The sequence below is a fragment of the Battus philenor genome, unplaced genomic scaffold, assembly GCF_028537555.1.
Source record: "Battus philenor isolate CCGP_79_NKW_IND1 unplaced genomic scaffold, ilBatPhil1.0.hap1 SCAF_30, whole genome shotgun sequence".
NCBI classification, from domain to species: Eukaryota; Metazoa; Arthropoda; class Insecta; order Lepidoptera; family Papilionidae; genus Battus; species Battus philenor.
The window spans coordinates 5,860,598-5,874,805 of NW_027181694.1; the positions used below are offsets into that span (position 1 = coordinate 5,860,598).

The window sequence follows — 14,208 nt, forward strand, 5'->3', positions numbered from 1 at the left end:
ATGCCCCGTGGAGAGGTGAAACACGTGTTGAGTGATTTAGCGGTAGCAGTTGTGTGATTAGCATTGTTTGCCGCATACGCATTTATCAGCGGGCTGGCGGGCGGTGCACTTTGTTGCACGACTACCACTGCATGTGCGGAAGTAGCTATATATTGGTCCTTTTCTTACCCTGTAGGAGATTTACAGGTCGTGTCATTATTAAATACTTACAATTTAATATTCAGACGAAAGAAACAAGGCGCAAGATGAAAGAAACAGAACAGACCAGAAGTAATCAAGAAGATGACGAGGCTAGGATCGAGAAGGAGCTGTCGGAATTATACAAGGACTCCGCGGGTATGTACGATGTGTCATTAAATTATAATAATTATATATAAATATACTAGCTGATCCCGCAACGTTGTTTTTCAAAAAAAATTGATATTTTAATTTACAAATAAAAAATAAGGGTTGATCGTAGAGGGGTGAAAATTTATGGTTGTATGTATTCTTGTATGCTGTATCATAAAAAAATAAAAACATAAAATTTCGTTAAAAAAATAAAAAATTGTTTTAAGTGTGAACAACCTTTATCACTTAGGGGTATAGAAAATAGATAGTAGCCGATTCTCAGACCTACTGAATACGCATATTAAATTCGGTAAAAATCAGTCAAGCCGTTTCAGAGGAGTTCAAGTTCGAACACCGTGACACGAGAATTTTATATATTAGATATCCATCTATATATTTGCTTATTTAATGAAACAAATATATATTCTTTCGTATAACATTCTATTACAGGGGTAAGCAACCTTTTTTGGTCGCAGTTTCAAAAACAGTGGGCCATGAAAAAAAAAGTATATATTTATGGTTCAAACCATGTTCTAAATGTAATTTATGTTCGTAATCAACCGATTTACAACTAATTAGACACTTTTATTATCTTTAAAGCCTTGATTCTAGCATTTTTTTAAATACAAAAAAAAAATTAAAATTTACTTGATGCGAGCCGCGGGTTGCTCATCCCTGTTCTATTAGAAGTTGTCTTGGAGTAAAGTACGACAAAGTTAACCATTTTACGTATTATGTCGAATTCTTATTAACAGTTATAATTATTGAAAACGTACAAAATATCATCATAAATATATTGTGAGGTCACTGTAACAATATTGACCTCTTTAAATCGTTTTCTCAAGAAAATCTGTGGCCCTGAACCTGTGAGTCTGTCTTTTGCAAAAAAAATATATTTGTAATGTGGAAATAACTAAATACATAGTGATCAGGCGCAACCATGATCTGTTCCACACTCGGATCACAGATGCACGGTCAAAACAATTCAAACTGAACGACACGTTCACATATGGAAAAGGCTTTTGACAACATTTTATTGTATGACTCTTAAAAATGTACAAATCCGTGTGAAACATGGTGTTTCAACGCATCTTATATAGCACATTATTAACCTGTACAGATAAATTATGTTTTATATATACAGGATGATTGGTTATAGGTGTACATTTAAAAGTTCAACTAATTTGTCAGCAAAAATCTTTACAGCGTTCAAACATGTTTCCGATCACATTTATTTTTTTTGTATTATTAATTCACTTATTTTAAATTAGCGTTCAAACCTGTCCAATCATATTGTTTTTTATATTATTAATTCACTTATTTTAAGTCTATAACAGAGACTTTTAATTCAAGTAATTTTGAATAAATTTTTATCAGCTTTTTCTTCTGCCGTCCTTCAAAAGTTCTTTTACTATATCTTCTTTGGTTTTTAATATTTTTTTGTATACTCTATTCTTTCATTCATAATCCTTCCACACGTCACATTTTTACCTTCTCCACATATTATTAGTATCACAATTTATAATTTTTGTTTATTTAGTTTTATTATTATCTATTACTTTCTTTATTATTTTATTGTGAACAATCACTTTATTTACACTGATTACTCTGAAATATACGACATATATGCTTACGCATTTATTAGCAGGTTGGCAGGCGGTGCACTTTGTTGCACGACTACCACTGCATGTGCGGATGTGGCTAAATATTGGTCCTTTTCTTACTAATGAACTATATATTTATTTAAGTTATTACATTTATCGAACCTTTATAAAGTTCTTACATATATAACTAATTATCATATATGTATACTTGTGGGCTTTTTACCACACGTCTCCTTTCTTCTTTATTCTGAATGCTTTGTTTTCAATGAATGCTGACTCTAATACAGTTCCTCAAAATTTTTTGAGTCGTAGACCCCTTGCCACGTTTTTCTGTGTTGGGTAGACATCCTACTTACCTGATATTGATTTCCTGTTAATTTCTAACTGTAGTGAAGTTTAGTGTTAAAAACTTAAAGTAAAAAAACACATGTTAATTTATACATTTATTAATTGAATTTAAATTAAAACTACTCAAAATAAAATTTTGTATCTGTTATGTAAAATATACGTAACATATTAATATTTTTTTAACTTCATAGGTACTTTTATAAATAATGTAAATGTTTTGATATTATAAGATAGTATGATGTAAGTAAATAGGTTACCATCAGTGTATGTGTTGAGATCCACTAGCGTGGACCCCCATTTTCATTTCATGGACTCTCATATTTTTTTTCGCTGACGTAGACCCCTTGCAGGTTGTCATAGACCCCTAGGGGTCGATATAGACCACTTTGGGAATCACTGATCTAATACAATGTTTGAGTTTGAGGAGATACGGATGGAAACCTCCCGTTTGTTCACTCCAATATTTATTAATATACACAGTCACAAGCGTACGTCCTAGCAAAAATCTCTGTAAAGTGTCAGAATGACTATATGGGAGTTATGTGTTTTGTAATAGCTAGTATGTCGCTACAGAATTATATACACCTCGGAAGTTATTCTACAGGGTGGGCCAAAAATTTTTGCAAATAGCAATATAATAGAATAGAATAGTCGATTACAGGAGTGCCAACGGCGAGACGGAGCACATCTCGACGATGTAATTTTTAAAAAATAAATTTTAATAAATGATAATTACGGTTAATAAATCATAAACAAAATAGCATTTGTACTTTTATTTCTACACATGTTTCAAAAGTGCAAAAATTTATGACCCCCCCCCCCCCCCCTATAGAATCTTCTTTCGATCTTAGCTTCGCAATACAGTATAGATTATATTCCTTTATATTTCAGATTATAAAGCGGATAGCGCAGAAGTTTCTAGAAGGACGGAAACCAACGCATCCACTAATAATCCAACGACTACAGAAGAAGAAATTAAGCCTGTTGCAAGGGCACGACAAGAGTGAGTCTATTCATTCGTATTCTTCATCGTCTACATCATTTCAGGTTATAGATACCCACAGCAGGGTATAGGCCGCCCCCAGAAATATCTATTGGGGATAAAGAGTTAAAGATATAAAAGTGTGATATATATCCCAAGACCGAAAATATATTAACACGTTTACTGCGGGCCCAATTTTGAAGAACTTTCAGCTGGTGCGGCTGAAGTCGAATCAGCCTCAAGCTGAACTTTCTAGTAGTGCGGTTGAGGCCTTTTCTGCCTCATGTTCATCAATATTTTTTTACAATATTGAGTCAAAAAAAAGAAAGCTATATTTGTCTTTGTCATACCTCATACGGTTGAGTGCAAACAGCCGCCGCACTAGAGAGAAAACACGAGTTTTAAGCGCCGCACCAGTGCAAAGATTACCATGAGGCTGAATCGACCTCAAGCCGCAGTGAACGTGTTAATCACAATTTTCTTGTCAGGGATACATTTTGCACATCTCTAGTCCGAAGCGAAAGGGTCAAATTCGTGTACAGTTCATTTTGAAATTGCTCCCTCGTGAGGCGTGGGTTCCTCGTTGGTAAACACTGTTCTAGCTAGTGAATTAAGGATACTACACCAATACCTCACTTTGCGTCGTGGTTACATTCCAAAATAACACGACGCAAATTGAAACGCCGCAAAGTGAATTAAGATTTTCTATAGTAAACCATGTAATGATCGAAGATAGGTTCCAGGGTCACGAAAATACAACTTTTTAAAAAGAAAATTGAACATAGTAAACATTTAAAAAACAAAAATAATATAACTCTGCCAATAAATAAATTGGAATAATATTTACCTTTTTTGTAACCAGAAACAACACGTATAAAAATTTATTATTCTCTTTTAAAAAAAAGCACAACACACTACGTTATTGTAACCGAACTCTTAAAATTAGCAAAACAAAGTGAAAATAAGACTGTATTCAAATTGCGTTGATTTTTAGTTATAAAGGAAATCCTTTAGTTTTGATGGCATGGCGCAATTAGAAACAAAATTGTAGCCATCTTTTAGAAAATTTCCAAAAAAAATCAGACTCGAACCCAAAACAACGCAACCTTGAAAATCTAACGACGCACAGTGAAAATTAGTACTAATTAAGCAGCGACGCAACTTCGAAAAAAGCGCAAAACGAAACGACGCAAAGCGAGGTATTGGTGTAGCATAATCGCCACGCTTGGCAGGTTGATTGCAGTATGATGTTAAGCTATACAGAACACGCTGCAGCCACCCCTGGCAACTTGTTTAGTCAGTGGCAATCCTATATAATTGATGCACAAAGTGTGAATTATATAAGATTGTATCCGAGGAATCGAACCTGTGATAGCAAGTCTCAGTTCTCTACCACTGAGCTGCCAGTGCTCTGCATTTACTATTACCACTTGTGCACATCTTTGTGCTTCCGCACTGCAGTTGATATTTTCTATATACCGCTATGGGTTCAATATATATATATATATACTAACTGAGGGTTGATCGTAGAGGAGTGAAAATTTAGGGTTGTATGTATTTTTGTATGTTGTATCATAAAAAGTAAATCATCATAAAAAGAGTTCAAGTACGAACACGAGAATTTTATATATTAGATATACCTAAATTAAAACAGTCCACGCAATGTAAACATTACATTCGAACCAAAGTGGTGAATGAGGCATTTTATATACAATTTTACAAAGCACGAGCTACAGAACCCTCTAAACAATAACGGAACCCTAGGATCAAGAAGTGCTGTGAACACGCGTAACCTTGAAGTTATTTATAGATTTTTGTGTACGGTTCTCGGAAATTCTAACCGAGTACTATCTCGAACTTACTAGAACCTTCTCCGTAGTATAAATATGTGTACTCCCCATGTCGACGGTTCAGTGTTGTTTTTTTTAATTATAAGATTGAGATCTACGATCAGTGATACAAAGTAACTATTTGGTAAGTTATTTGGACAGTGATTTCTTGAGCGATTCGGAAGCGTAGTTTGGACTAAGCGAAAGTATACTATGTGTTAAAGTAGGGTGACCATCTGATTTGCGAATGAAGGACTCCTTGTGAACCAGTGGTGTTTCATTTCGAGTCAGAATCCACAGTAGATAATAATATTTATTTAAATAATATAAATCACACTAAAATTATCATTATCAGATTCAAGTTTCAACCTGACACTAACAACAGAGCTGATGTGGAGAGATTTAGGACCTCGGTGGATGTCATCAGCTGCAACAAGAACCGTCTTACCGGAGCGGTCAGTATCAGTATTTATATTAATATATTATTTAATATTTACATTTTCCTATAACGAAAATAGTAACACCACTGCTATATGGATGCGAGACGTGGAACATCACCAAAGATATCTCGCGTCGGCTCCAAGTCTTCGTTAAGAACTGTCTTCGAGTCTCCAACGTAGATCTCTGGAAACGCTGCGGTGAGATGCCGATCGACCAGCAGATCAACGCCGCAAGTGAAACTGGATAAGCCACACGCTCCGAAGGGACCGTGATCATAAAGGCAAGGACTAGAATGAAATCCTCAAGGAAAGCGAAGACGTGACCGCCCAAAGCAAACCTAGCGGCGGACGATCATTAAAGTGAAGGCAGTTGGAATGACGTGAAGCGAAGTAAAGCGCGAGGTTCAAGACCGCTCGGGATAGCGACGTACTGTGGACGCCTTCTGCCTCATCTTGGGGAAATAGGAATAAATGATGATAACGAAAATACTCGATATAGCCCTGAAAATTTACAAATATAAGAGACAGCGGGCAGGTTATATGGCACACTAAGAAGATAGCCGGATACCCAATGTACTAAAACATCCACACACAAGGTGGAAAGAACCTCGTTGACATATTTATAATTAAGAAAAAGACCAATATTTAGCCACTTCCGCACATGCAGTGGTAGTCGTGCAACAAAGTGCACTGCCCGCCAGCCCGCTGATAAATGCGTATGCGGCAAACAATGCGAATTACACAACCGCCACCGTCAAATCTCTCAACACGTTTTTCGGCCCTCGGCATCTTCAGGAGTTGTGTTGGAATGGTCCTTTTCTTACTTAGGATGGACTTCAGCAAAGTAACGCCTGATTTCATTAAATATAATTATAATTTGTTGATTTTACTTTACAATAGTTACTGCTGCTTGAACGAATCAAAAATAAGATCCGCAAAACAACTGACAACCGTTGAGACCGAAAGGTTCTGGAGTTGAGACCACCAGCCGGTAGAGGGGTGGGTAACCCCCCCCCCCCTAAGACTATAAATAAAGTTTATATAAAAAAACGTAATGTGTAGAAAGATAGAACATGTAGAGGAGAAAAAAAGGCATAAAGGTATTATGAAGAAAGTGTATGTGACTTCCCTGCCCCACATGTGATAGGGGGAGCTTATGGGATCGTGGAAGGTAGAGATCCCACTAGATGAACCGATAAAGAAAGGCATAAAAAATATTATGAAGTAATGAAGGAATGTGATGTCCCTGCCCCACAAGTGATAGGGGGAGCTTATGGGATCATAGAAGGTAGAGATCCCACTAGATGAACCGATAAAGAAAGGCATAATAATTATTATGAAGTAATGAAGGAATGTGACGTCCCTGCCCCACACGTGATAGGGGGAGATCACAGGATCATGGAAGGTAGAGATCCCACTAGATGAACCGATAAAGAAAGGCATAAAAGATATTATGAAGAAATGAAGGAGTATAACGTTCCTGCCCCACACGTGATAGGGGGAGCTTATGGGATCATAGAAGGTAGAGATCCAACTAGATGGACCGATAAAGAAAGGCATAAAAGATATTATAAGGAAATGAAGGAGTGTGACGTCCCTGCCCCACACGTGATAGGGGGAGATTATGGGATCATGGAAGGTAAAGATCCCACTAGATGAACCGATGACATAGTTTAGGTCATAGGAAGTCGATACGGGCAGCGTAAATAAGGCCTCCCGCATATGCTTTGGAGTGGACGTCCATGGGCTGAAAAGAGGACATCCATGGGCTGAAAAGTGGACATCCATGGCCTGAAAAGAGGACATCCATGGGCTGAAAAGAGGACATCCATGGCCTGAAAAGAGGACATCCATGGGCTGAAAAAAAAAACATCCATGGGCTGAAAAGATGACATCCATGGGCTGAAAAGAGGGCATCCATGGGCTGAAAAGAGGGCATCCATGGGCTGAAAAGTGGACATCCATGGCCTGAAAAGAGGACATCTATGGCCTGAAAAGAGGACATCCATGGGCTGAAAAGAAAACATCCATGGGCTGAAAAGATGACATCCATGGGCTGAAAAGAGGGCATCCATGGGCTGAAAAGAAAACTCTTCCCAAAGTTCCAAACCATTAGATTATTTCAATGGACAGGGATCTATTTACGGTAGATCTTACCTCCATCGTATCTAACAGCAGTACTCTTTAAGGTGAGTGCATTACCTGATTCTCCATGCATACATCACCAAGAACACACAACCGATTCTATCCTTGCTTAAGATGCCACATAAACTAGCTTCAATATTATCAGCATATGGTACCGTAGTTGCAGGAACACACTCACCAACCACTCCCTATTCCCATTAGTGGGTATTATCTAGTAAAGGGGTTGACAACCTTTTAATTTAACGCGTCAAATTTAAATTTAATTTTTTTTTATGGCATTTACATAAAGCTCATTTATTAATGATTTACAAAACTTTATTTGGAATTTTATGTAGTTGTAATGGAATAGGCTTATAGATGAAGACAAAGGTAGTACATGCCCATCCAAAAGAAACCTGTTCACTCTACTCTTAAACGCTCCAGAGTTCAACTCATCAGGAAAAATAGACCCAGACAGGTCATTCCAAATCTTGGCGACTCTCACCAAAAATGAGCTGTCAAACCGTTTAGTTCGACTTTTGGGTATGCCAACAACGTATGGATGAAATTTTTACCTGCGCTCAGTAGTCCGATAAGGGAATGGAGGTGGCTCAATCAGTTTAAAAAGAGCCTTCGAGCACTCTCCAAAGTGTATTCTAATAAAAAACCGATAAGCTACTCTTTAATATAAATTCTTTCCAAAATATCAGTTTTAAATACGATTTATAAAATGTTGAACCCGTTAACCAGATGAAGAAAATTTGTTCTTAAGCAGACTTTGTGCAAATTTAATTATTATATAAGAAAGGGACTAATATATAGCTACTTCAGCTATGTAGCAGTAGTCGTGCAATCAAGTGCAGTCCTCGTGTCGTATCGAGACTCAGTGTTTGACACTGGTCGGTCTAACATCTCCTGAGGATGTCCCGTGGAGGGGTGAAACACATGTAGAGTAGATTAACTGCGGTAGTTGTGTTTCGCATTGTTTACCGCACACGCATTAGACTACTGCTTCATAGCGGAAGTAGCTATATATTAGTCCCTTTTTTAGTTAGGATGGACTTCCGCGAAGTAATGCCTGAATCTATTAGATATGTAATTATTATCGTGTCCATCGTGTCCACAGCTGGACATAGGCCTTACTAATATATTTTCAGTTTAACCGGTAAGAAGCGGCTTGCATATATATCGACGATCTGAACTTCCTTCGCTGCACTTGCCGATCTTATGTTTACTGCCATATCAACCTGATAATCCGACAGAATATATCATTTACTTTCTTCCATTATCTATTATCATTATTTAAATAATATGTATGTTTTATTTCAGACATCAAAACCTCTGTCCTCTGGAAATCGTATGACATCGAGTGCGGCCATTGTTGCAGCAATATTCATTAAAGCTATATTGTAATTTTTTAATTCGTATTTGCTAATAAATTGAGGTTATGTTTTATTACAAATAAATAAATTTTCTTGAGAGTGCATTTTAAATTAATATCTATCTTTAATTAAATATATATAAATTAATATTAAAATTTTTATTACAATTATTGAATTAATAATACATAAATTAATCATCGTAAGCGAGGTTCCACAAGAGTGGTCCTAAGACCGACCCCTGCACCCCGCGCTTGATCTCCCTCCGGTTCCTCCTTCCGTCTTGGTCCATGTACACGATGTACCTGTCTCGCAAGTAATCGCCGATGACGCCTCGCAGGCAGGGAGGGACCTCATGCTGGATCAGACCCTCCCTTATCGCATCCCAGGGCAGTGAGTTGAAAGCGTTGACGATATCGAGGCTTATCGCCAACGCTACACCACCCCGAGACACGGCCTGCTCCGACAAGGACCGAACGCGCATGATCGCGTCGACGGTCGAACGCCCCCGACGGAAGCCAAACTGGCAATCGGCGAGATCGGGGCCGACGCCAGACAGATGCCCGCCGATACGGGCGGCAAGTATCCTTTCGAACAGCTTGCTGCACTCGTCCAGCAGGCATATAGGACGGTACCCTGAGAGAAATTCTGCGGCCCTGCCTTCATTCCTCAAGAGGACCTATCGTGCCTAGGCGTGGGGAACGTAGCTCGGCAGAGACAACTCGGGAATAGCTCCGCCAGCTTGCCCCCCAAATGACGCCAGACTGAGTACCCAGACCCGACCCGGTATTCCGTCGGGCCCCGGCGCGGTGTTTCACGTTATGAGGCAGCTCACGGCTCGATCCAGATCCTGCGCCGATACCCTCGTCTCATCCGTCCACTCCCACGGCTGTGCCGGGGGGCGTGCGGAGAGACTTGACCGATCTTCCGGAAAGAAAATATCTACTACTCTCTTCAGAAACACCGGTTCTAAGGTCTCCGTCGTCGGAGACATCTAGGACCGGAGTTTTCCCAGCACCATTCGGTATGGACGCCCCCACGGATCCCTGTCGAGTCCCTGTAGGAGCTCGATCCAGGACCGGGCCTTGGCGCTCGCTACTGCTTTCTGCAGCGCCTTTGTAGCCGTTCGGTACTCCCTGTACAGTCTGGCCATCTCCTCCTCTGAAGCTAGCCTTCGCCTCCTTCGGGCTCGGGTATATTGACGGCGGCTCACCAAGCAGACCTTGCGGAGTTTCCGCTGACCACCAGTGCACCGCCCCACCCCATGCGCATGATCGCGTCGACGGTCGAAACCTAATCTTACCTATGTCGTTGACAACGACCATAATTATATCGTCCGTCTACCTAGTGGGGAGGTCTACCTACGCCGCGTCTACCTACTCGTGGTCTCCACTCATGAACCTTTGGGTTCCAACAGTCATCGGTCTCACAAGCAATTCTCCCCGCCCACTGCCAATTCAGACGAACGAAACCAGAAACTTGTCACCAGCAATTTCGGTATGTAACCAAGGGAAGCGTATTCCTGTGCGTTGGATTCAACTCATCAATGGTTAAAATTCCATATAGGTCGATAACGGAACGTATAAAGGAACATCGTGAGAGAAAACATCAGTATGTTCACCATTCCCCGCATTGGGATAACGACGCAAGGAAGAGAATAAAAAAAGACTATTTAACATACAATTTTTTTTGACAAAATTTCTTTAGACACTCTATAAAAGTAAAATTAAAAGTATGTTGTTAAATAAATCTTATAGCAATTAAGAGTCTTAGCTGTTAGAAACATACACAAAAAATAAACACACTCTTCAAGCAAATGTCTACCTACCTACTTCACTCACTCCTTCGCAATACAACCTGTTCTCCTCTGGAACGCGCTCCCCCTCGATATTAGGATGATCAGGAATCGTTGCGCATTCAGACAAGCTATCGAAATCATCACGATAGCTGGATCTTATTATTTATTATATTTATATAAATAGTATATGTATATTTATATATAATTATAGCAAATAGTGGCCATTAGTATACTTATGTAAGGTGTTCATATGTGATTCTCTTACTTTTTAATTTTATTTTTCGTGTTTTATAATATTAACTTATTTCACCTACCTTTAATAATGCCTTCAGCATTAAGTTCGTTATACAAAAATGCATAGAAATTTTTTAAATAAATAACTTGACTTGACTTGGTTTGTTGACTCATTTACATGGTAAATAATGTACACATTGTATGGTATATAATGTACACATTAAACATTAAGAAATATATTTAATAAATACATTTAAAAAACTTTTAAGTTAAACGGTTTTTTGATACCAATATTGAGGGGGTTAAGGAAAAATATGTAATCCGCCATTTTGTATCGGCGGCCATCTTAGATTAATAATGTTATTGATTTTATTATATTGTATTGTCATCCTGACAACGGGAAGGTGCTTAAAATTCAATTTCTAATTTTGACCCAAATAAATAAACAAATTCCGTACGGGTCGAACTAAATAAAATCGTTTAAAAAAACAACTGTTGAATTTCTGTCTGAATGTTAGATCATCTAAAAATAAATCAAAAGCGCATGTAAATGAAATTTTGAAATTTGATTTTGGTAGAAGTTATATATATTACTAATGCGTTCAACCCGTATTCTATTTATCGATCAAATGCGATTACCTCATCTGATAAGAGATAAAACTTATCAGCTGGTGATTCATATAGATACTAAACATTCGATGTTTGTAAGAGGTGTCGATTTATTTTTATTCAGTTCTTAATATCGTTTATAAATGGAACACGAAGCTTTTTCTAACGCGGGTTTAGAGCCTGGAATCGAAGTATGGACTATCGAGGTATGTTTTTAAAAATTAATATATCTATTCAAGCAGACATTTAGAAAAAGAATTGCTTTTCTAAAGTGGCAGTGCGTTGCACATTGTAGACCAGGAGCCGGTATACTGGGTAGACCCACCATTGGGTGGACAACCGACATAGATAGATATAGATAGACATAGATAGATAGTCATCATGGTGTTTTTTAAATCGTCAAATATATTTAATTGTATAAAAGATTAGTATAGTCATTCGAAGAGCCAGAAACAGTGGCACTCTTAAATGAAATTTAAAATTGTTCGATGTGTACATTATATTTTAATGGAATCAGGCGTTATTTTATAAAAGTCTATCTTAAGTAAGAAAAGAACCAATATTTAGCCACTTCCGCACATGTAGTGGTAGTCGTGCAACAAAGTGCACCGCCCGCCATCCCGCTGGTAAATGCGCATGCGGCAAACAATGCGAATTACACAACTGCCACCGTTAAATAGTGATTTACCAACACGTGTTTCACCCCTCCACGGGGCATCTTCAGGAGTTATGTTACACCGATTAGTGCCAAACACAGAGTCTCTGTGAGAGATTGCCGCATGCACATTTATCAGCGGGCTGGCGGGCGGTGCACTTTGTTGCACGACTACCACCGCATGTGCGAAAGTGGCTAAATATTGATCCTTTTCTTACTTTATATTATCAATCATGTAAATGAATCAACAAACAAAGCTATATTTCTTTAAATTAAAAACTCTTGAATGCTATAATAAGATTTATATATTAATCTACTTTTAATTTTTATAGAAAAATGAAAAAACGAAGGTCTAAAATATGTTGTGGAACCTTATTTTACATGGAACATAACTCCATGGGTTCACAGTGCTGGTGCCGGGCCCTTCGAGTTGCCTCCCTGCAATTCATTGTTCATCTTTTAGCTCGGCGATAAATATTCCACATCGGCTTTTGAAAAGAGGCAATCGGCTAATTTCGGCTTCGTAGAGCGTTATCTCTGTCACAAGAAACACAAACAGTCCGGTATCTATTAGGAGCTGTAAAACATGTATCATTTGCTTCTTTTGATAATTATTTTTATTGTTTGTATAATACACCAACCAATACCTCGCTTTGCGTCGTTTCACTGTGCGTCGTTAGATTTTAGAGGTTGCGTTGTTTTGGGTTCGAGTGTTTAATTTTTATTTGAAATTTTGTTTATTTTTTCTAAATGATGGTAACACTTTTGTTTTTGATTGCTTCATGCCATCAAAACTCGGGGATTCCCTTTGTAACTAAAAATCAACGCAATTTGAACACAGTTTTATTTTTACTTTGTTTTGCTAATTTTAGAGTTTAGTTTCAATTACTTTATGTGTTGTTATGTAGTGTAAGAGAATAATAAATTTATATAAATTTTTACGTGTAGTTTCTGGTTACATAAAAGGTAAATATTGTTCCTATTTATTTATTGGCATAGTTATATTATTTTTGTTTTAAAATATTTACTTACTTTGTTCAATTTTCTTTTTAAAAAGTAGTATTTTCGTAACCCGGAACCTATCTTCGATCTTTACATGGTTTGCTATAGAAAATCTTAATTCAATTTGCGTCGTGTTTTTTTGGAACGTAACCACGACGCAAAGTGAGGTATTTGGTGTATATAATAAACCTCATACATCGGCTAAAAAGAAGAAGGGGGGACGTAAAAATTTTAGAAAGGTTTAGATGGAAACGCAGAGTGCGAGAGAGTGAGAATTATTAGCGAAAAGGATTCAAGCTGGTTATAACTGCACCATGCAGATCAGCCAGGAGACGCTGTTTCTGATATTTCTGCATTTATTTCAGCAATTCGAACCTGTGGCCGTGGATCGGAAAATGTACGGGAAATTCTTCAACGGAGATGCCTATATCGTGCTGAAGGTATTTATTTATTTAATTTTTATTTATTTATTATTCTTTATTGTACAAGTTAAGATATATTTAATAAGTTTTACAATAATATACAAAAAAGTATAATGGGCGGTCTTATCACACAAGGCAATCTCTTACAGACATAGTATGGAAAAGGTAAAATTACTAATAATGGGTAGTTTACGTGTACAAAAAATACATATTTACAAACAAACGAACATAAACATACATAGACATACATACAATATACATTCAAATAAGGTTTAATACATATTATAAATATAATACAATAATAAATAAAAACACCTAACTGACTTGGATCAGTATTGGTTCGTCGCACATACCTCAGAAAGAAACAGAAGAAGAAAAAGAAATGAATTAAGAGATAGATAATTGTAGGTCTAGTAAATGGTTCTTAACCTTTTTCTTGAAAATAGGCAGCG

The 14,208-nt window shown here is 37.5% G+C and overlaps 1 protein-coding gene across 1 annotated transcript in view; it reads left to right on the plus strand.

Moving 5' to 3' along the window:
- Nucleotides 1–11,792: 11,792 nt before the first annotated feature.
- LOC137927366 (gelsolin-like) overlaps nt 11,793–14,208 on the plus strand; it is a 32,187-nt gene continuing 29,771 nt past the window's right edge. Inside the window, 2 exon segments of the mRNA XM_068771159.1 lie at nt 11,793–11,883; nt 13,700–13,774. Coding sequence (XP_068627260.1) covers nt 11,821–11,883; nt 13,700–13,774 — 138 coding nt within the window. The 5' untranslated portion in view covers nt 11,793–11,820.